The following is a 24,495-nucleotide window of genomic DNA, read 5'->3' on the forward strand; positions in this document are numbered from 1 at the left end:
GATTGCACTGAATCTATAGATTTCGGGAGAATTTAGAACTTAACCACATAGAGTCATTTAATGTATGAGTATAATTTCTCCATTTATTTAGGTTCTAGAGGCCTGGTGCATGAGATTTGTGCACTGGGGGGGCGGGGGGGGGGGAGGTCCCTCAGCCCAGCCTGCACACTCTCACAGTCCAGGACCCCTCAGGGGATGTCTGTCTGCTGGCTTAGGCCTGATCCTCCCAGGGATCACGCCTAAACCTGCAGTCAGACATCCCTCTCACAGTCCAGCTCTCACAGTCTGGAACCCCTCGCTCCTTAATGCCTGCCCACAGCAGATGCAGGAGAGGCTCCTGAGCTTGACAGCCTTGAGCCCAGCTCCTGGCTGAGCAGTTCTCCCCCTTGGGAGTGCACTGACCACCAGGAGGCAGCTCCTGTGTTGAGTATCTGCCCCCTGGTGGTCAGAGCACATCATAGTGACCTGTCATTCAGTCATTCAGTTAATTTGCATTTTAGGTTCTTATTATATACTAGAGGCCTGATGCATAAAATTTGTGCAAGAATAGGCCATCCTTTCCCTGGCTGCCTGCATTGGCTTCCCTCTGGCACCTGGGATCCAGGCTTCCCTCGCAGCCCTAACTTTATCCTGAAGGTTGTCTGGTCTAATTAGCATATTATGCTTTTATTATTATAGAGGATTCTTCAATTATTTTAGCCCTGTTTTATAGTTGAAAAATATTTTATTAAATTTACTCAGGTATTTTATGTTTTTGGATGCTATTGTAAATAGAATTTTAATGCAATTTTCAATTGTTTGTTGCTCATAGCTAACATGGAAATATAATTGATTTTTATATGTTAATCTTGTATCCTGTGACTTTGCTGAATTCACTTAGTTCTGGTGGTTTTGGTGTGGACAATGTAGGCTTATGAATGTTTCTTTTGTTTGCAAATGTAGACAATTATTTCTTCCTTTATACCCTTTTCCCCCCAAAACGACTTGAGCCCACAGTTATTGGTTGTGAGAATATAATTTCAGTACATGAACCTCAGTTCCTCCTATGTAAAATGTTGGTAATAGTAGTGCCTACATCTCATTGATTTGTGAATATTCAATTACCTAGTGGATATAAAACACTCAGCATAGTGCCTGGCACTTAATAACTTCTATACTTTGTGTTTTTTTTAAATAATCACATAACTAAAAGTACAATTGTGGCTGTGATAAGATGTTGTGATGAACTCCAAGAAGAAACACAATGTGCCTAGTACCAAAAGTGAAAACATTTAAAACATTTTAGCAATTCTTCATTTTTATACTTGGGGGCTGAGGTAGGTGGATCAACAGAGGAAATGTCCAATGTATTTCACATTTTCTAGTTCTAAACAGGTCTTGTTCCAACTGCAAACCTCTGGGACAAATCAGGGAATGGAGTCAAAGGCTTTCCAGGGGCTAAAAATTAGAATATAGTGCAAATGTCACTGACTCAGAGCACTCAGTAATAATGAAAGTAATAACCATAAGTATAACAACAGTTAATGTCTATTAAGAATTTCCTACATATCAAGCACTGTGATAAGCACATTAATCATTCTGTCCTATTATGTAGGTGCTATTACTACCCCCGCCATATAGATGAGGAAATTAAGTGACACAGAGTTTAAGTAACTTGCATAAGATTACATGACTAAATGGTAATGGAGCTGGGATTTGAAGCCAGGCAACCAGAAAATTCACTCACTTTTCTCAACATGTTGAAACATATGTGCTGGAAATATCTAATATTTGAATTAGGAGATGAATGGTACACATAGTGATTAATTTTAAGTCAATTCCTCTCTGTCAGCTTTGGAAATTAATCCTTTGATTCAAACCACATCAACACAATGCTTGAGAAGTAATGGTGGGTATTTTCAAAAAGAAAACTACACTCAAGAGGCTTGAGACTGAACCTTGCTGCACTATGCATTATGTGATCTTGGGCACGTTACTTAAGCCATCTGACCATGACTTCCCTTACTTCTATCACATGGAAAGAAGTAATGCAAATAATTGACTGCAATGCCCATGCATGAGTTCCTTCAATATCAGCACAATTCACTAAGGAGTTAGAGTAGTATTGCATTTCCATTTTATATATGATGAAATAAAGGCTCATATAGTACCACATGACTTCATCAAGTCACACGACAAGAAATGAGAGAGCTAGCTGGGATTTGAGCCACCCAGAAGTGCAGACATGGAAGCGTAGATCTTTCTGGGGCAATAACTATCTCCCTTGTCTCCAGGCTACCAGGATTAATTAAAGACCAAATGTAACAAATGCAAAGATTTGTAGAAATGGAAAACATTCTATAATTTGAAAGTATTAATATTATCAGTGTTGCCTCTGTTCTCAGCAGTAGTTGTTTAATTGTAACATTGTACAGATGTGGCCTATACAGTATAAGAAATAAAAGTTAGGCTGGTGGGAATGCAGGGTGGTGCAGCCACTATGGAAAACAGTATGGAGTTTACTCAAAAAATTAAAAATGGAACTTCCATTTGACCCAGTAATCCCACTTCTAGGAATATATACCAAGAAAACAGAAACATCAGTCATAAAGGATATATGAACTCCTATGTTCATAACAGCACAATTTGCAATAGCTAAGATTTGGAAACAGCCTAAATGCCCATCAGCAGATGAGTGGATTAGAAAAATGTGGTACATCTACATAATGGAATACTATGCTTCAGTAAAAAAGAAGGAATTCTTGCCAAAACAGGTTTGGCTCAGTGGTAGAGCGTCGGTCTGCGGACTGAACGGTCCCAGGTTCAATTCTGGTCAGGGGCATGTATGTTGGTTGCGGGCACATTCCCAGTAGGGGGTGTGCAGGAGGCAGCTGATCAATGTTTCTCTCTCGTCGACGTTTCTAGCTCTCTATCTCTCTCCCTTCCTCTCTGTAAAAAATCAATAAAATATATTTTGGGGAAAAAAATAAAATAAAAAAGAAGGAATTCTTTTAAAAAAAAATATATATATATTATTGACCAGCTGCCTCTTGCACATCGACCAGCTGCCTCTTGTACACCCCCCACCGGGGATGTGCCCGCAACCAAAGTGCATGCCCCTAACCAGAATCAAACCTGGGACCTTTCAGTCCGCAGACCGAAGCTCTACCACTGAGCCAAGCCGGTTTCGGCATAAAAGAAGGAATTCTTACCATTTGCAGCATCATCGATCGAACTGGAGAGTGTCCAGTGAGAGAAAGATAAATATCACATGATCTCACTCATTTGTGGAATATAATAAACAATATAAACTGATGAACAAAATAAAACCAGAGTCATAAAAACATTGAACAGACTATCCAAACTATGAGGGAAGGCATGGGGTGACAGAGTAAGAGATCAATCAAAGCACTTATATGCATGCAAATGAGCATAACTAATGAATATAGACAATGTGTGTGGGGGTGAGGGCATGTGCTGGGGGATGGGGGTGGCGAGGGAGAGGTCAATGGGGAATAAAGGAGACTTAAGTAATAATTTATCCAATAAAGAATTTAAATTAATAAAAAAAAGAGTTTTGTAATCTCAAAATCCTAGGGGGAAATTCCAGCTCTTTCACTAAGTATGTGATCTTGAACAAGTCATTTAACTGCTCTGAGATTAAATTTCCATCTCAAAATTAGTTTAATCTTACAGGGGTATTGTGAGGATAAAAGATGATGAAATGATTGAACCAGAGAAAAATCACTGTGCACAGAACCAGACAAATTGGTTTCCATAGTTAGTACTAGTAGCATTAGCTGTGCGGCCATGGCTATTTAGGATATTTGAGCCCTAGAAAGGACAACCCTGGGATCAGTGATAATAGTGGTATTGGTGGTTGTGGCAATGATGATGCTATCCTATCTCATAGAGTTGTATTGAGGATAAAATAGTTAATTCTTATAAACAGTGCATTGGCATATAGAAGGTGCCTAGAAGTGTGGTGGCTATAATTATCCAAGCACATTGCTCAGATGCAGTATATTTGCCTCTTTTCTTTCTGTACTATATGATATATGAAAATGGTTTTGGAGAAATTTAGAATGACCTTTACAATCTTCAGATATCCTAGATAATTTCCATGTATTACAAGGTACTTAAATTTTTTCTCTTGAAAATCTAGAAATATATATTTTTTAATAGACAATATATGCAGAAAAGAAATCACTCTTGAAACTGGGTAATGCAGGTGGCAGAACTGTAGGTTGGTTTCCATATAAATCATTACATTTTACCACCCTTTTTCCCTTATCACTCACTCAGGTTATTGTGGAACCTTAGTCAAGGATCAGGCAGTGTATTGGGGTTGTCCTAGTAGATATTTGGTGCCAAAATTCCACAGGGTAACAAAGAATAGAAATTTAGTTTATTTGGTTTTTATAAGGCATACCCAAGTACCACCCTACTTCATTCCTCTGTCCCACTTTTGGCAGCATATTTGGGGATGTCAATTAGATAATTTTGAGACCTTTTCCTTTTTTGGTCCTCATTATTGAAGTGGATGGATGAGTCACAAAGAAAGCCATTTGTTAAAGTTTTCAACTGATTTTACAGATGTTATTGTGTAAGCATCTATGGTATTCTACCCCACTCATCAGCAAAATGGAGAGGTTGATAGCAGCTCTGAGAAGGTGTCAAAAGCAAACCATTTAAACATAACATTCTTGATAACATAATTGTGGCAAAGGATCTAGCTGTTTGTAAAACACTTGATAAGATGGAAAACCAGAATGAATAGTTTACAAGTGGGGAACATATCTCTTTTCATTTACGTCAGTCTCTGTGGTTTTTTGTTGTTGTTTTTTAACTTCTAGGAATGATCCATGACCTTGTCTACACTGCTGCTATATTTTCTTCACCTGGACCTACAAGATTTGTCAGCACTCTGATTGATGAGTTTTGGCCCTGCTGCCATTTGCGAAATCTGGAACAATGCAGCATGTTGTAATGGGAGTGCAGAATACTGGCTTCCACTCCCAGTTCTGCCACTCCCTAGTTGGAGGACTTTGGGCAAATAGCTTCCCTTCCTAAGCCTGGTTTCTTTTCACCTGGCTATATAACAGGATTGCTGTGACACTCACATGAGGATAATGCATTGAGTGAAAGTGCTTTACAGTGAATATTCACCGTGCACATGAAAAGTTATCTCTGGTAGTAGTATTTTACAATCAAGTAACTGCAAAAAGAGTGTATGTGTGTGTCCATACATCTCATTAGACAGCAGCATCAGAGCAACTTGATATTCTTGGATACAGAGCATGTGTTTGCACAGGTGCATATATGTGTGTGTTATCATAATATTATCTTCAGTCACAAAACTGGTATCATTTTAACTTTGGTTCCTCACTTATTAGCGTAAATGTTTTCCACCATTATTTACTTCACTCCCAGTTACTGTTCAAACTGTCGAGAATTTAGAAATAAGCCATTGATTGATAACATCAGGGATATTTGTTAGAGGATATAAAGCAAGTTTCCAATTATCAAAGAGATTGATAATCATGAAAGTTCATGAATGAACCTCTAAAAGAAACAGACCCAAATATCAGTTCTCTTTTTTTCAATTCAATATGGCAAAATGGATATTTTTTTTTAGCAGGATGTTGTTTGTATCACATGCCACTGAAATCAACCTTATAGAGATCTTACATGGTGGTATAAGTTCCTTTCAGTCATGGATCCTTCTACTTCCCCAAAGGGAGCATGTTATAGGCATAGTGACACAATCTGGCTAAAGGCCCTGAGCTGAGGATGGAACTTGCTTACAGAATGTTACATCGGCATGTGCAGTATAACAAGACCTAACTCAGTGACAGTATTCAGATCTAATATTTTTCCTGATCTAAACCAAAATGACAGAGACCATTGGCACCTCCATTGTGGTTGTCCACTTTGGCTTAACATCAGGGCAAGATAACACCTAACTTCAAATCAGTAGGACTATCTCTAAAGTGCCCACAAATCAATCTCTCTCTCTCTCTCTCTCTCTCTCTCTCTCTCTCTCTCTCTCTCTCTCTCTCTCTCTCTTTTTCAGGTTAAGACCATACCCTCCGAGTCTGTCCTGTTCTGGCTTTGTTACTGTGGCCCTTTGGGCAACTCACTCAATGTCGCTGAATTTCAGTTTCTGTTACTGTAGAATATAATAGAAGTGATTACTGTGAGCTTGTAAACAGAGAAAGGTCCTAGCACATAGTAGGCATTCAATAAATATGAGTTTGTTGAGGTATCTAAACTTCCCTAATTGTGAGTTCCTTGAGGGGACAATGTGTGGTGTTTCACCCTGGCTTACCATAGTGCCTTGCTTAGAGCCTTACAAACAATAGGGGCATAATTAATTTTTGTTGAAAGAAATGAAAGTGTGAATGAATGAATATAAACATGGATGCAAATCAGGTAGAAGAAATACTTGATTTTCCCTGAGAGAAAAAGACATGTGCTTCTAATTACAAAGGTGTCTCAAAATCTACAGAATCTTGGGCACATGAAGAACAACACAAGAAATGAAATCTGATCTTCCAAGATTTATGCTACCTGAACAAAAACATCTATGTTTTCAGCCTTTATAATGAAAGTGGAAATCCACAGCTCCCATTGAAGGAGCCCGTTTTCAATCTTGGCACCTGTCAAATACCAGCAGTTTCAGTGCTTCTTGTTGTGAACATTCCAAATGCCAATATTGCTTGTTGTCACATTAGCCGATATACAATACTCAAAATAAAACCTCTTGATGTCTAATTACTTTTCTTAAGAACATCATGCTGATTCATTTCAAACTGTGAATTACCTTTAATTCACTGCTTGAACAGACTGCCAAATTTTGTTTTCTCTGCTTCCAGGTGGCTGTCCCTGATGTGATGGAGAACTTTCAAAAGTATATTAAGTGCTTAGGAAAAGTTGGCAAGCTCTGAGATGCCAGGCAGATTAAAAGCTAGAATTGGCTCACGTCTCAGTTTGAAAATCAGAATGGCTGCAACCAGTGAAAGTCACCGAGATTGCCCATTTATCAAAAGAGTTTCGTCTTGCTTTGATAAACCAAAATGATGAGTACTGCCAGAAACTGGTCATTGTCAACAACCTTCATTGCTCTGAAAGGTCAGAGCTAGTTCGCTCACTGCTTAGTTGAAACATTGTGAGCTAAAGCAGCCTCCACCTCTGTTTGTCTTATGTAAATTTCTGTTATTGGAGTTTCCTGCCCAAGGGCTATGGGTGTATCCCATAGTCTCAATAAAAGGGATAGCAAAGCCAGAGCAGTGCTTAGTCCTCCCAATGAGAAGGAAAACCCCTATTTTGTAAAAAACTGCCATTTGGAATTTTCTGCTGTTTTTCTTAGATGGCCTCTTATTATAAAAAATGTTTGCTTTCTAGCCTGCTTTAGCCTGATTGAATAATGAGGAAGATAAACTTAGCTGTCTGACCTTGTAGGCCAGAGACTAGATATGCCCATACTCTCAATGCCATGCCAGGCGCATTTTTAATTGGATAGAATTGTGTTGTTTTCAAGGCCAGCAGAGAGATAACCACTATGTGCACATAGGGCTGGCTCTTTAATAAAAAGGGAAGTTCTCCTTGTAGCCTTGCTTAGAATTTGAATTCATTTTTTCTAAGCCCACCTCAGTGAATAAAGTGAATCTCTCCAAACTCTCTTGCATTGTTTGATTGTTTGGGAACTCTGTAACACTACTAGTGGTGGGCTCCTGCCTGGCCCTCATTATTCCCAAATTAATACTTTTCTAGTCTCTTTTCATTTGTGTGCAGTCTTCTCCAGAACCCAAACCCTGAACCAGAACCCTGAACCATGCGGGACGAGAAAGGGGTTCCCACAGAGTACTATTTCTAAATTCCAACTACTAAATCATGTATTCTGATTAAGAAATAATCTGATTAAGAAATTTACAGTAATTTCCCCCCTGCCTCATTACACAGTCTCATTGCAACCAAAATTGCATCTAAGTAGCAGATCAAATATCTTTTTGGGGAAGATTTTTTAGGGAAGAGTATGTGAAATTGCTAGAGATGTGGATTATAGCTCTGCAGTAAGACATTGTAGTTTTCAAATTTCAAATCAGAGTCATAAAAGAGTCTTAAAGGAAACACTTTGGATGATGATGATTTTTATGAAAGTACTAGAATCCTGGTGCATGAAATTCATGCACAGGAAGGGGCATCCCCTCAACCAAGCCTGTATCCTCTCACAATCTGGGACCACTGGCTCCTAACTGTTCACCTGCCTGCCTGCTTGATCACCTTTAACTGCCCCCTTGATGGCCTGGTCATCCCAAACTGCCCCCCATCAGTCTGGTAGCCCCTAACTGCCCCCCTGTAGGCCTGGTCTCCCCATGCAGCCTGCTGTTCAGTCATTTGGTAGTCCCTCACTAATCCCCCTGCCAGCCTGGTCACCCCACACATCCTGTTTGGTCATCCGTTTGTTTGTTTCTGTTGTGATGGTTGCTTAGGATTTTATATATGTAAATGGTCAAGATTGTAATGAATGTGAAGAACTTTTTTGAAGGTAAAAATTTTCAAAATTCATCTAGGAAATAATGTGAGGCTTGTTATTGGTTATAACAAACTGGAAAACATTCTCATAATCTTTCTATTCTCAATGGTAATGAAATCTTCAGACAACATAGAGAAAAGTTTATAAATAACGCTTTATTTGAAAAAAAATTTGACTTGATTTTGTATCATCTAAAACAAAGAGGTATACATTCTTATGGGACTCCTTTCTACCAACTTCATCTCTACAAATCCATTTAAAGGTTGTCTCCATTTTTAAAAGGTTAAATGGGGTATAGCAAATCCCTGAACCCATCAGGTCCCATGAGGAAGGGCAGCTTGGTGGGAAGAGAGATGGCTTTGAGACTACACAGCTTTCAGCCTGCTTTCAAGTTTTCCCATCAGAGAGCAATGCACTTTACTTGGTCCTTCTGTGTTCTCATAGCCAAAATGTCCTTTCAAGATAAATGTGTATGGTCAGTTTGTCTTCCCACTGGCCAATGCACATTTCATGTGGAGGGGTTGTATTCTAGCTTCCACTTTCTCATCTGTAAAATAGAAATCATTTGGAGTCCCTCCAGGATGGTTTGCAAGTGTAATAGGGTGAGGCATATAAAAGTCCCTGGCATGGACCTCGGGCAAAGCCTGGCACATGTGTTTAATAGAACAATGATTATTATATGAGACTTCTGGCATTCCTGTAGTAGTAGTATTCCTTTCCTCCTAACTAGTGTTCCAAGGATTTGTTCATGTAGTGTGCATACTCATCACCCACAAGTAAACTAAAGCTGGATACAACTAGTCTGTTTCCATTAGATCTTTCATCAATTCTCTAGGTCAATGACTGGGATGTTTTCAAACCTGTTGCTAATACCATAAGTGGAGGAACTGGTTTTATGGCAATAAAAGAACATACGCCTTTATATTGGGCATTTATGGACACTCTAGACATTCTCAACAACATGGTTTAAAACAGGATTTGCTTGATTAAAAAGGTGTATGGATGGTTTCCAACTGGTCAGAGACCAGAAGCTAATAACCAAGTCTAACTAAAGAACTGGTTATTTGGAGCAGCCATCTTTTTAATAGCACTCACAAAATTAACTGAAATAAAGGGTTGACTAGATGGATACCTTTGAATTCATGGATGTTGTCTGAAAATGTGTCTCAGGGCCATCAAATATATTTTATCTGTTTTTATTTAAGGCTAGAGGCCCGGTGCATGAAATTCGTGCACTCAGAGGGAGGGGATCCCTCAGCCAAGATTGCTAGAAGGCACAGGCCATGCCCAGGGACCTCACTGGTGCATGATTGGGGCTGGGAGGGATGCAGGAGGTTGGCCTGTCAGGAAGAGACCACGGGAGGGCTCCAGGGCATGTCTGGCCCATTTCACTCAGTCCCAATCAGCCAGAACCCAGCAGCAAGTTAACCTACCAGTCAGAGTTTCTGCCCCCCTGGTGGTCAATGCACGTCATAGTGAATGGTCAACCTGTCAACTTTCTGCCCTCTGGTGATCAGTGCACGTCATAGTAAGCAGTTGAGTAGCCTTAGCATATCATTAGCATAGTATGCTTTGATTGGTTGAATGGATGACCAGATGACTGGGCACTTAGCATATTAGGCTTTCATTATATAGGATGACCCATAAAATTTCTAACTAGGTGATGTATTTTTATAAAGGCACTGTATTGATGTGATATTATCAACAAGATGAAGCAATCCAACTCAAGAAATTCAAGTTCTTTGGTTTTGGTTTAAGTTTTATGCTCCATTATTCTTTAATGGCATCATTAAAAAACTGGAAAGTAATACAATAGCTGATGTGTCCATTTAATTCCTGAATCTTATAACTGAAATACATGGCTCTTTTAGAATCAGAACAGGCATGGTATTAATATATAAATATACAATTCTACAGTCTGGGAAATATAATTTGACCTTCATAAGCCCATGCTCCACAGAGACCTTTTTGTGGACAGAGACCTTTTTATAAGGAGGCTAAGGACTCAGATTTGGAAAGCCTGGCTGGATAAGGCCTGTTCCAAGATTATAATACAACATAGACTTATATAAACTGAGGAAATAAAAATATGTTAGCTCTTCTTTCCTATAAAAATTGTTAAAAGTCAAAGTTAAATGCACTGTTATGTTGTTAAGTTTAATTACTAAAGAGTATGTCTATCTATACTTGAATTCTGACAAGTGTTAGTATGTGTACCTGCATGTGTATACTCATGCAAATTAATTTCCTTAAATTTATCTTAATGGGCTATATATTTATATTTTTAAATAAAAATAAATTCCTCTGTGATTTAAACCCACATATTCTGAATACTAGGTCAGTGCTTTTCCTCCAATACCATATCTGTTCAAACCCAGGTCTTGAAATTCCCCAGTCCAATGCTTTTGCTCATGGGCAGTAAGAATCCCAGTTGGACTAGCTGGGATGCTAATACATGAATGGACACCTCACCTCATAAAAATGTACTGTGTGTTGATGGAGTACACTGAACATAAGAAAGACCCAGTTCTCCAAAAGGCCCAGAGAGAATAGTGGCTGTAAAGAACACAAAGTAAGCATTGCTGCTTCCTAGTTGCACTCAGGGAAATTTTGGCCAGTGTTTTCAGACCTGGTACCCACACCTTCAGTGCTGATAAGCAATCCAGGCTCAAATATAAGACCTGCAACTTTATAACCAGTGAAAAGAAGCAAAGATGAGAGGAAGTAATAAAGTACACCAGTAATTAAGGGATTTTATTTTATAAGAATCAACTCTCTCTCTACTGCAGTGCTAATTCAGTGGTAGGAGTATATTCAGGATATTTGCTGATTATGGGAAGGTGTTTCTCCTGTAGCAGGGCCTACTTAGGGTTGCTTCCAACCAAGCTCCAGCCATCAACAATCGGTCTACACTCACAATGTTGTTCATTGCCAAATAGAAAATATTACAGGATGGCTTAAATAGCACACTGTATTGAAATATGGGAAAATGAGTAATAGCTAAGCTGAAAAAAAATTGGGAATCTAAAAGTCAAAATAATTCTTATAATAATTTTTATCTATTCCATACCCTACAATACAAAAAGTACTTACTTCAGTTGAAATTTGATGCAAAATACTTGGACTTTAGACCAGGCAGTTAAACAGAGAGCAAGCAGCTCATTGATAAAATAGACTCAGTGTCTTCTAGTGTTATTGATGCTTCCTATAGAAAACCTCTTAACTATTGAATGCAGTATATACCCTGTGCTATAAAGTGCTATTCTCTGGAAATACAGCCTCAAACTATAAACCATAATTCATGACTTTATTTCTGTTAGTCACAAACTATTGAAATAATGGCATTTCAGGGTCAATATGGAAATCAACATATTTCAAAATGGGAGCCTAATACTCTTGCTATAGATCATTTTATAATGGGAAAATATTTTTATATTTTTCATGTTTAGAAATCTACATTGAAACAACAAATCTCAAGTGCACACACATACGTGTGTGTGTTTGTGTGTGTGTGTGTGTGTGTGTGTGTGTGTGTAAATTTTATTGATTTTAGTGGGAATGAGGCAAAGTAGGAGGATAAAATCTGTTGCTTATTATAACAAGGGGGAGGGCAATTAAAAATGTGATTAAGGCAAAATGAACACAATTAAAGATGATTTTGATTTCTATGTTTCTATATAATTTGGTCTTTAAGTCAGGATAATGTTTTTTTTTTTTTTGTTTTTTTTTTTTATCCCCCCTTACTTTTTTCTAACTTCTTTAAATGGAGAATTCTTGGTTGTTAAAACTGAACTTTGAATTAGAGGGCACAGTATAGAAGGCCAGAAAACAAAATAAGAGGATGGGTGATGGGGCTTTGTGTGCTTTGCTGCTAAACAGAACCAAGAACATGGAAATGGTATTGACTTTCTCTGAGCCTCAGTCTATTTGGAAATCATTCCAAATTGTTTTATGCAATTATTTGTGATCTTCCAAAAGGTGAGCTAGTTATTTCAAGTGTGCTGTTAGGCCACTGGAACATCATAAATTATTTCATTTTGAAAAATTTCAAGTATGTGACTATTACTCACCTTGAAAAATCGACTCCTATTTTTGATTATTAGGAATAAAAGGAGTTGTGAAAAAAATACTCTTGGACAAATGGATGTTACAAAATCTACAATAGTTAATCTGAGAAAACTGGTTTCTCCATATCCCTCCTTCAGTTAACATTAATAAAAAATGAAGACAGTACTGAGTGAATTTCAGGGCTTTAGCTTTTGAACTTTAACCTATTACTGTGTAATCTCTTCCTGACTGTCATAGTTTGGCTTTAACATACAGTCTTCATATGACCTACAAATGATGAATTCTAAAGACGAATGGCCATAGCAATCCACTCAATATGTCATGAGTAATCATGGCTGCTTAGAGGTGTCCTTTCTCCATCATTAGTGGTGGCTGAATATTGCATATACTTTCTATAGCTGAAATTATACAATGCTCAAACAACTAGTCAATAGTCATGGTTGTTTTCATAGCCCAAGTATTTACCCAGCCTGTGTCTATATCATTAAGGGTCTAGTGGTGATATCACTCATTTTTACTGTTACTTGCTTATCATGGTAAATCTCATTCTCACCTCTAGCCAAACACCATATTATTATGAGCTAAGGTTCATATTTTCAAGGAGCAGAAGAGAAGAAAAAATTCACTTAGCACTGAGGCACCATTTCATTGCCAAATGTCCCTGAAAAAGCCTATTTTGGAAACACAAGTACTCACGACTTGAACAATACTGACTTTGTAGAAGCTCTGCTGGTTGGGTCGTTCCACTCTGAAAAGAAAGGGCAAATATAATTACTATCCATGTTTTCTACTGTCAAGTGATTATTCTGAATTAAATTTGTCTTCAAACATTCAGCCCTTCCAGTTATACTTTTTCAGAGCATCCTTCCATTCATAAAAGATGAAAAAAAGAAACAAATTAGATATATCACAATATGACTTTTGTTATTGTTACTTTGTATTTCAATGACATTAGGTGGAAAAGAGAAGAGGGAGAGGGAGGTAAGGGCATGAAATTTGGACAAAGAATTTTTTTTAAAAAAAAACACCTACTTTGTAAGGTAAATCCTGGAGGAGTCAGATGTTGAGATTCCTATAAGGAAGAACACATACAATTCAAACATTAGTTAAATGAATCAAAGGTAACAAAAGACATATCCCTTATTGATGAAGATATAACTTGAATAATGTTTTAAATAGGAAACCACTGTTCACAATTCCATTAATTAGGCATCTGTCTATAGTTCTACTTGAAGGATAAACATTTAACAGGCAAATCTGCTGCAACATTATCATAACTGCCATTTTCTCAGAATTATATTAGCCTGGTATCTATTGGAAATCTGTGTAACAAATGACCTCCATGTGTGAAATTCAAGTGTATAATTTCTCACTGAGCTAGGCAATGATGCTTCTAAGGAAGCAAAGAGGACTTAGTTTAGACAAATAATCATAATTTTGTAACAGTATAAATAAGATTATAATTAATAGATTTGCTACTTGTTCCATTTTATAGAAACAGCTCCAATTTTCTACCTTAACTGTGACACATATGCAATAGATGTACCTCATTTTCATGAGAGAAGTGTTATTAACACTTCATTACAAATTTGGTGAAATATAGGAAGCAATTTAAAATATGGTCATGTAGCACATTATTAAATGGGTTTAAATTTGACTTGAAAGTCTTCCTACACATAATTCACTGATTTTGACAAATCAGTATTTGCACACATCAGGCTTTCTGGCGGTGTGGCACACCTGTTTGGACCCTGAAAAAACTTGCAGGCCAAAGCACTACAAAGATGTTCAGGGCACACACAGCCCCTCATGGTAGTAAAGAAAATATCAACTAAATAGCAAATATTCCAAAACTGGAGACAATGAATTACAGTAAATAAAAGAATAAGTTATAGCAATCAGTACTGCAATTAATATACTCTTTAAGTCTAATCTTGCCATATTATACAGTAAAAATTACAGTATACTTACTATTTAAGGTAAGTGACTAAGAATAACATCGTGCTTTAATAAAAAGTGAACTTTTCAGTATACTTAGCATGATTCTATTACCCAAGAGGCTTATCTTCTGGCAAAATCAGCACTCCAGGAGAAACCAAGATGGTGGCATAGGTAAACACCTAAACTGCTGCCTTGCACAACAATTTCAAAACTACAACTAAAAGACAAAATGGACATCATCCAGAACCACAGAAAGGCTGGATGAGTGGAAATCTTACAAGTAGAAAGAAAGATAAAATCTCACTGAGTCTCAGAGCAGCTGCAGGAGGCAGAGGAATTGAGGCATGCACACATGGAGAGGACTGCCAACTGAGTGTGTGGCTGGCTTTCTCAAGCCGGAGGGAGACAAACTGCCGACTGTGCTGAACTCCAGGTCCAGGCAAGACTCTGGGGACCCAGACTCATACAGGGTGAAACTGGAATGTCAGGAAAGAGAAAATCACACTGAGACTCAGAGGAGCTGTGGAAGGCAGTGGTACTGAGGCACACATGTGGAGAGGGCGGGCAACTGAGTACATGGATGGCTTTCTCAAGTGGGAGGGAGAGAAAAGCTCCCAACTGCACTGACCTTCAGTTCCGGATGAGACTCTGGGGACCCAGACTCATTCAGGGAGGAACTGGGCTGTCTGGAAGTGGGTGGAACCCAATGACCACTTTCCTCTCAGAGGTGATTGCAGTGATTACCACCGGACACTGAGACACAGGGGCTTATTAGGGCAGAGCTGATGGGAAACCAATGCTTTCTGCTCCATCCTAAGCCTCTGCCCCATCCAAGATGAACACAGAGGCTTTTGCAAGTCTTCTCCTATAAGGATATTTCCAGCACAGAATTTCTCCCAGCATAGACACAGCTGATCCTCACAGCCAATTGGCCTGAAGGTCAATTCCTCCCAGTGATACCAACAACAATCAAGGATTAACTATAAGACTGTGAAGACAGCCCACAAAGAGGTGCACCAAGAGTGTCCACCTCAGGTAACTGGGGAGGCTGAGCCACTGGGCCCTATAGGAGACCTAGCACACAAAGCCACTCTATCAACTCAGGGAAGCAGAGAAAATGTGGAGACAAAGAAACAGATCACAAATGAAAGAAATGGAGGAAAACAAATGACTAGATATAGAGTTCAAAACCATGGTTATAAGGTTTTTTAAGAATTTTCTAGAAAAGGCTAATAAATTTAGGGAGATCCTCGAGGATATGAAAAAGGACTAACTAAAAATTAAGGATACACTGACTGAAATAAAAAGATATTATACAGAGATCTAACAGCTGACTAGAGGATCTCAAGAATCAAGTCAAAGATTTGAAATACAAAGAAGCAAAAAACACACAACCAGAAAAGAAAAAAGAAAAAAGAATCCAAAAATATGAAGATAGTGTAAGGAGCCTCTGGGCCAACCTTAAGCGTAACAACATCAGAATTATGAGGGTGTCAGAACAAGAGAGAGAGCAAGTTACTGAAAACCTTTTTGAAGAAATAATGACCAAAAACTTCCCCCACTTGATGAAAGAAATAGACTTATAAGTCCAGGAAGCACACAGAACCCCAAACAAAAGGAATCCGAAGAGAACCACACCAAGATACATCATAATTAGAATGCCAAGAGCAAAGACAAAGATAGAATATTAAAAGCAGCAAGAGAAAAAAACAGTTACCTATAAGGGCGCACCCATAAGACTGTCAGAAAATTTCTCAACATAAACTATGCAGGCCTGATGGGAGTGGCAAGAAATATTCAAAGTGATGAATAGCAACAACCTACAACCAAGATTACTCTACCCAGCGAAGCTATCATTCAGAATGGAAGGTCAGATAAAGAGCTTCACAGATAAAAAGCTAAAGAAGTCCATCACCACCAAACCAAAATTACATGAAATGCTGAAAGGAATTTTTTTAAGAGGAAGAAGAAGAAAAAATGTTAAGATAAAAATTATGAATAACAAATACATATCTATCAACAAGTGAATCTAAAAATCAAGTCAATAAAAAATCTGATGAACAGAATAAACTGGTGAATATAATAGAATCAGAGGCATAGAAAGGGAGTGAACTGACACTTCTCAGGGAAAAGGGGTTTTTGGGCATGTGGGAAGAGCCTGGACAAAAATTGTATACCTATGGATGAGGACAGTGGCGGGGTAAAGGCAGATGCTGGGGTGGTAACTGGGTAGAGGGGAGATATGGGCAAAAAAAGAGGAACAATTGTGGTAATCTGAACAATAAAGATTTATTAAATTAAAAATATCAGCACTCCAGAAGAGTACCATGAAATGTCCATAAGGTATTGAAAAGGCCTCTCAACCGACAAGTTGTGCTTTTGAAAAGTTTCTGTACCTTTGCTGATAGAAAATTGACTTTTGATAAAGAACTCTAACAAGCTTGGCTATTTGATTCCCACTACTTAGCAAATCATGGATGACGAGAAAGCAGAAACACTTTTAGAGGCACAATCACTATAAACACTGAGACATGAAAACTGCCAGCACAGAAAGCCAAAGAAAATGACACAGAAAATTCAGAACTTAAAGAGCATAAGAATATATGGTCTTTTAATATAGATCTAAGAATTCATATCCATCATAATAGCTCCTAAGGGCACAATTATAGCAGAGTATAACATTATAGAAGAGTACAATAACTAGTGCTCATAATAATGTCTAAGTTATCAAGAAAGAGTAAAGCATGTTCAGTATAATTTTTATAAGAAGTCATAAAAATACTAATTACATTTCAAAATGATACCTATTACATAATATGAAAAGACTAAAGGCCCAGATGCACAAAATTCATGCACAGGGGTGGGGAGGGTCCCTTAGCCCAGCCTGCACCCTCTCTAGTCTGGGGCCCCTAAATGAGCAGTCTGACATCCCTCTCACAATCTAGGACTGCTGGCTCCCAACTGCTCACCTGCCTGCCTTCCTGATTGCCCCTAACCCCTTCTGCCTGATCACCCGCAAACCACTGCCCTGCCAGCCTGATTGATGTCTAACTGCTCCCCTGCCAGCCTGTTTGCCCCAAACTTCCCTTCTTTGCCAGCCTGCTCACCCCTAACTGCCCTCCCTTGCAGGCTTGATCACCCAAAACTGCCCTCCCTTGCAGTCCTGGTCCCTCCCAACTGCCGTCTCTTGCTGGCCATCTTGTGATGGCCATCTTCTATCCACATGGGGGCAGGATCTTTGACCACATGGGGGCAGCTATCTTGATCTTGTGTGTTGGAGTGATGGTCAATTTGCATATTACCCTTTTATTATATAGGATAGAGGCCTGGTGCATGGGTGTGGGCCACCTGGTTTGCCCTGAAGGGTGGGGGTTCCCTTAGGGAATGGGGTGGTCTGGGCGAGGGGCCAGGGGTGGTTTTCAGGCCAGTGATGCCCCCCAGCAAGCTAAGAAGAGGCCCTGGTATCTGGAATTTATTTACCTTCTATTTAAACTTTGTAGCCTGGAGCAGAGCCAAGCCTCCTGCTCGCTCCGGCTGCCACCATTTCTGTTTTGTTTTATGTATCTTCTATAATTGAAACTTTGTAGCCTGGCGAGGAGGCCTAGGCTGGCCAGGGTAGGTGGAAAGCTTGGCTTCCTCCATTGCCAGAGGCAACCCTAGCCTGCTGTCTCCAGCTCCGTGGCTGTCACCATTTTTCTTGGGATTTACCTTCTATAATTGAAACTTTGTAGCCTTAAGTGGAGTCCTGGACCAACCAGGGTGTGCAGAAAGCTTGGCTTCCTCCATTGCTTGGGAAATCCAAGCATCCCTCCTGCTCTCTCCATGGCTGCAGCCAGCTTGGTTTGGTTAATTTGCATAACCACTCCTGATTGGCTGGTGGGTGTATCAGAGTGATGTTTAATTTGCATATTACTCTTTTATTAGATAGGGTAATCTTTAGTAATCCAAGAATTTCAATTATCCAGAACACCTCATTCTCCAGATGGACAAATAAATGAGTGGTTAACCATTTATATGTTTTAACTTTATATCAATAATTCTACCTGTTATGGTTTTAAAAGGATTTCATTACAATTGTATAGGACAAGTTTGATCTTGTATATGTTTAGGAATCAAATGAAAAGTTCCAAAGTCAAATAAACCAAAGTTTCTGACTAGAGAGTTAAACATGCAGCCAGTGCTTTTTATTGGTCCCAGAAATCTGGACAGAATTTTTAATCTTCATCCAAGTATTTTACACATTAGACTCAATCAGTTGTGCAGGGCAGCAGGGCAATAATGCATGAAACAAATTGGAGACTTATATTAGGTATTCACTAAACTTGAATCACTGGTATTATGCATTCTTGACACAGTTTTTAATGTTAAGCTAGCTAAGACTTTTCAAAACCATAATTCCAAATGAATGAAATACTTTTGGATATTATCCAACTTACTTTATATAGATATCCAATCCCAATTAGAAATAGCTTGGTGATGGAAAGCATCTACATTGTTCATGCAATATTTTATATCACTCATTATTTCATATCATTCATATTGCTCATAATTCATATTCCTTTTTGTTTGAAAATCTTAACTATTTAAAAATCTAAAAACCGCTGAAACCGGTTTGGCTCAGTGGTAGAGCATCGGTCTGCGGACTGAAAGGTCCCAGGTTCGATTCCGGTCAAGGGCATGTACGTTGGTTGCGGGCATATCCCCGGTAGGGGGTGTGCAAGAGGCAGCTGGTCGATGTTTCTCTCTCATCGACGTTTCTAGCTCTCTAACGCTCTCCCTTCCTCTCTGAAAAAAAATCAATAAAATATATTTAAAAAAATAAAAATAAAAAATAAAAATAAAAATCTAAAAACCCATGGGCTACAGTTTGCAAACCTCTGTTTAGGGGATGTTTACCTCCATGAAGCCTTTACAGAACTTCCCGTGAGGACATTATAGCTCCCTCAATTCTGCTTAGCAATGTATTTCTTTCCTTGGAGTTTTTCCATTTTCTAAGAAAAACATGCAATTTTCAATTTAAGATGGATAAGTAAACTTAAGTTGAGAATTTTCAACTGTATCTGTTTTTATAAGTTTACTGAATCATGGATTATTTGAGCTGAAAAATCCATTGGGATTATATAGTACACACACACACACACACACACACACACACACACATGCACGCACTTACACACACATACACACACATACACACACACACACACACACACAGTACAAATGGGGAAATGGAGGCTCAGAAGTACTTGAACAGGACCACATAGCCAGGAAATGGCAGAGGCAGGGTTAAAAGTAACCAGGTTCACAGCTCTTAAGATAGCACTCTGTCTACTGTGCAAGCTCTGTCATGGGTACAAGAAAAAATAGATGCTTTCTTAGAGGGTGTGTCACCAAGTTCTGGTTCAAACACTGAGAAAAGGGAGATCAGCCAAGTTACCTGTATTTACTGGAGACACCCAATGTTTTGGAAAATGGAATTTTGAACTGGGGCGCCTTAAAATCTGTGAGATAACAAACAAACAAAACACCCAAAAAACAAAAACACACAAATAAACACACACATTGACAAAACACCTGGATCTAAAGACTGGTTTCCTTATTTAATAGCTAGGTAATTCTGAACACATTACTTTACTCTTTGCCTCAATTTCCTCCTCTGTCAACTGGGAATAGTCACATTATTAATCTCTTTCAATTGTAGTGACTAGAGTTCTTTGATATATATATTAAGTGTTTAGAATGAGGTGAGGAACATCATAGCATAATGTGTGTTTTTGATGTTATAATTGTTATTTTAAATGTACTTTTATTTCACACCAACATTTTGACAGGGATCAAGCTAAACAAAAGAGTGGGTGTGTGGTCATCCTGATCTCACCATTTTATCCTACTTCTTTCTACATTCATCATAGGGTTGATGATAGCACAGATAATTGTTAAAAAAAGCAAATCATGCCTGATTCCAAATTTTACACTTACTATAGAAGCCATTTAAACAGGCAGTTCTATTGTATACACTTATGAATGTCAAAATTGTTGATTTGTACAAACTATCTCCAAAATTGGACAATAGGACTGAAAACACTGCAATTGCTTGGCTTCAATGTCCAAAAGGGATATATTAATTCCTTAGATGGGGTGCTAAGGAGAATGTATCAGGCCCAGGGCAGTCTAAAGATGGAGAGTGGGAATACAGGAGGAAATGACACATAACCAGAGGTTGATGTTCACTTAGTTCTGACGCCTTTCAAAGGTAAGAAGGGATCAATGCAATTTAAACTAATGTTATTTTAAAAAATCATGATCTTAAAAGTTAAGGGATATGATTTATTCTTCCAAATATAAAGTCCAAACTATTTGGCTGGCATTCAAGGCCTTTCACAGAGATGTATTTATCTGCCCAGTGTATTCATCTTTCTCTATCCCCTATCACACAAACACTGATCCAGCCACTTGAGACATCATATAAATATGGATCATACCATGATCCCTAATCTTGTCACGCAGTTGCCCATTCTGTTCTGCATGGAGTGTTCTTCTCTTTAGCTCTACTCCATGTGTCAAAATCATAAGCATATTCTAAATGCAGCCACCTCTGTGAGCACTTCTTCAGTGTCCCAAGGAGTGTTAAATACTTTTCTGAGCCTTTTATTCTTTATGAAGACACTTTTTATACTATTTTGTCATTTAGCTGATAACATATTTAGGGCTTTTATTCATCCCTAACATTAGTTTAGTGTACATCATCAGTAAATGCTTTCTGAGCAGACTGATAAATATTTACTTGGATAACAGGAAAGAAGCGAGGAAGGAAGGTATTTTTTCTCTTTTAAAGTTTGCTTTTAGAATAGCTATGTCTACTTACTAGTAGGCATTTTTTTATTGTTCCAATTTTAAAGTTTTATTTAAGACATCACATTTTCTACTTTACAATACAGGGCTTAAAAAGTGCAATATTTCCTTTCCCTGTGCACATAGTCCATATTCAGGTACCAAGAATGCTCAATTATTTATTATACTAGAGGTTGGGTGCAAATTAATGGAATCAGGGGTTCCCCAGCCTGTACTGCATCCTCTCACAGTCTGGGAGCCCTTGGGGGATGTCCAAGTGATGGCGTAGGCCCACTCCCCTCTACAGTAGGACATCCTCAGCGCTATTGCAGAGGCAGGAGAAGCTCCCACCACCTCCACTGCACTCATCAGCCCTGAGCCCAGCTTCTGGTTATGGGACTGCACTTACCAAGATGGGGCAGCTCCTGAGTTGAGTGTCTGCCCCCTGGTGGTCAGTGCACGTCATAGCGACCAGTCATTCTACTGTTTGGTAGATTTGCATATTAGCCTTTTATTATATAGGATAGCAGCTCAACTTTTAAAACTGCCATGAACTTAAACATAAGATGGGAAACAATAAAAATATTAGAGGAATCCACAGGCAGCAAAATCTCAGGCATATGCTGAAGCAATTTCTTAACAGATACAGCTCCTAAGGCATGGAAACTAAAGAGAAAATAAACAAATGGGACTACATCAAAATAAAACTATTTTGCACAAATAAACCATTAACAAAACAACAAGAAAGCCCACTTCATAGGAGAACATATTTGCCAATGTTATCACAGATAAGGGTTTAATCTTCAACATTTAGAGGAAACTCATACAACTTAACAAAAGGAAGATAAACAACCCAATCAAAAAATGGGCAAAGGACCTAAATAGAAACTTTTTGAAAGAAGACATAGGAAAGGCCAAGAGACATATGAAAACATGCTCAAAGTCACTAATCATCTGAGAGTTGCGAATCAAAATAACAATGCAGTACCACCTCACACCAGTGAGAATGGTTATCATCAACAAATAAACAAAAAAAGTGCTGGAGAGGATGCGGAGCAAAAGGAACTCTCTTGCACTGCTGGTGGGAATGCAGACAGGTGTTGCTACTGTGGAATACAGTATGGTATTTCCTCAACTTCCATTTGACCCAGCAATCACACTTCTAGGAATATATCCCAAGACATCAGAAACACCAATCAGAAAGGATACATGCACCCCTATGTTCATAGCAGCACAATTCACCATAGCTAAGATTTGGAAACAGCTTAATGCCCATCAGCAGATGAATGGATTAGAAAAATGTGGTGCATCTACACAATGGAATACTATGCTGCAGAAAAAAAGGAATTTTTACCATTTGCACAGCATGGATGGAACTAGAGAGTATTATGCTAAGTGAAATAAGCCACTCAGTGAAAGATAAATGTCTTATGATCTCACTAATTTGTGGAATAGAATGAATAACATAAACTGATGAAATAAAATAGAACCAGAGTCATAGAAGCATCAAACACACTGTCCAACCTATGAGGTAAGGTGGGCGGTTAGGGAGTAAGAGATGCATGCATATGAGCATAACCAATGGACACAGATGAGGGGGCATGTGCTGGGGGTGGAGGCAGCTGGGGAGTAGTCAATGGGGAAAAAAGGAGACTTAGGTAATACTTTAAACTAGGGGTGTCAAACTCAATCAGAGAAGGGGCCAAAATCTAAAATCCAGCCTAAATCGCGGGCCGAATGGTTTACTGAACAGTCATAAACTGACAATGTCATAAACTGACAGCGGAGTGCAGTGATGACAGCGCGGTGCGGGCCACATTGCAAGGCCTGGCGGGCTGGATTTGGCCCGAGAGCCTTGTGTTTGACACATGTGCTTTAAACAATAAAGAATTTAAAGTAAAAATGATATTTATTATGACATCTGAAAGGGCAAGAGAGTGTCTATATTTTATGGAATTGGAAAATCAAGTCCATTTTTATTTTTTAAAAATCCAATTGGAAGATTGGCATCATCAAAATAAGATAATGAATGAAGAAAGGTAGATATTTGACCTGCCCTAGAATGGAAAATGTGTTCTGCTCAGAGTTTTCAGGGGTATGCATGGAAGTGAGAAGAATAGGCTAGGGATGTGTCATCTCCTGATGAGGAAAAACAAAGAACTTTATTTTCAGGCACTTAGAAAATTAAAAACTTTCTTGGGACTAAATATAATAAGCCCTTTATAAATACTTACTGACTTAATTGGCCTAGCTTTTTTTTTCAGAGTTACATAAGTCATTTGGTCCATTTCCCTACTCCATACTGTTGCTTCAAGCCTATCTGCAATACAAAGGGCCATCTAACATCCAGTGACAAGGAGTTCACTACTGTTTGAAGCAGCCTGTCTCATGTTGAGACAGCTTGATTAGATGATTCTTCCTGGTTGTGAGCTACACCCTTGATTCACCAGAGCTTCTAACTATGGATCATACTTTGGAACTACAAAGAACATATCTCCTCTTCTTTCTCATGACAAGCCTTCATCTGTTGAAAGACATCAATTCTATCCACCGGTGTTGTCTTTTCTCTAGGCTGAGATATCCGTGGCTTGTTCATTTATTTATTGGGAATGTCCAACTTTTCACCTTTTCTTCTAATGCTTGCGCTCTGCATGCTGGCACTATTCTAGGTGTTCCCAGGAAGGGCTTTCGATTGTTTGGGGCTCTTCTAACTCATTGTATTCTATTTTAGGTGTGATTTGCCAGCTCAGGGGAGGGCAGTACTATCACCATCTTCATTCTGGATAATCTGATAGTCATGACTCTTGACATAGCCTAACAGTTAGTGACAAGATTACACACATAGCATTAATTTTTCCATGCAAAGATGAGAAAGCTGAAGAGAATTCTTTCCCCTTTGTAAAGATGGCTACTATGTGATTGGTAGCTCTGTTACACCAAGACATATACACTGTGTATTTGTGAGTTCAAGTCTCAAAGTAGGAAAACTACCTAAGGCTCCCTCCCACTCTCTGTTATCAGAAGGGGCACCTTCTCAGTTCTTTAAAACACTTAGTTTGAGAAGAGGTGCTGCATACTCAAAACCTGATTGAGTCACAGGGCTTGTGGCCAACAAGCTTTACCTGAAGAATAAGAAC

At 38.7% G+C, this 24,495-nt stretch overlaps 1 protein-coding gene across 2 annotated transcripts in view; it reads right to left on the reverse strand.

Annotated features, from left to right (window-relative positions):
* The window catches only part of AFF2 (ALF transcription elongation factor 2), a 510,630-nt gene that overhangs the window by 143,354 nt on the left and 342,781 nt on the right, over positions 1–24,495 (reverse strand). For both annotated transcript variants that reach the window (XM_084871220.1, XM_084871219.1), the window contains exons 5-6: positions 13,619–13,658; positions 13,301–13,334 (exon numbers count right to left, since the gene is read on the reverse strand). In XM_084871220.1, coding sequence (XP_084727346.1) covers positions 13,301–13,334; positions 13,619–13,658 — 74 coding nt within the window. The remainder of the gene's footprint in view (positions 1–13,300; positions 13,335–13,618; positions 13,659–24,495) is intronic.

The sequence above is a fragment of the Pipistrellus hanaki genome (assembly GCF_964339955.1).
Source record: "Pipistrellus hanaki genome assembly, chromosome: X".
NCBI lineage: Eukaryota > Metazoa > Chordata > Mammalia > Chiroptera > Vespertilionidae > Pipistrellus > Pipistrellus hanaki.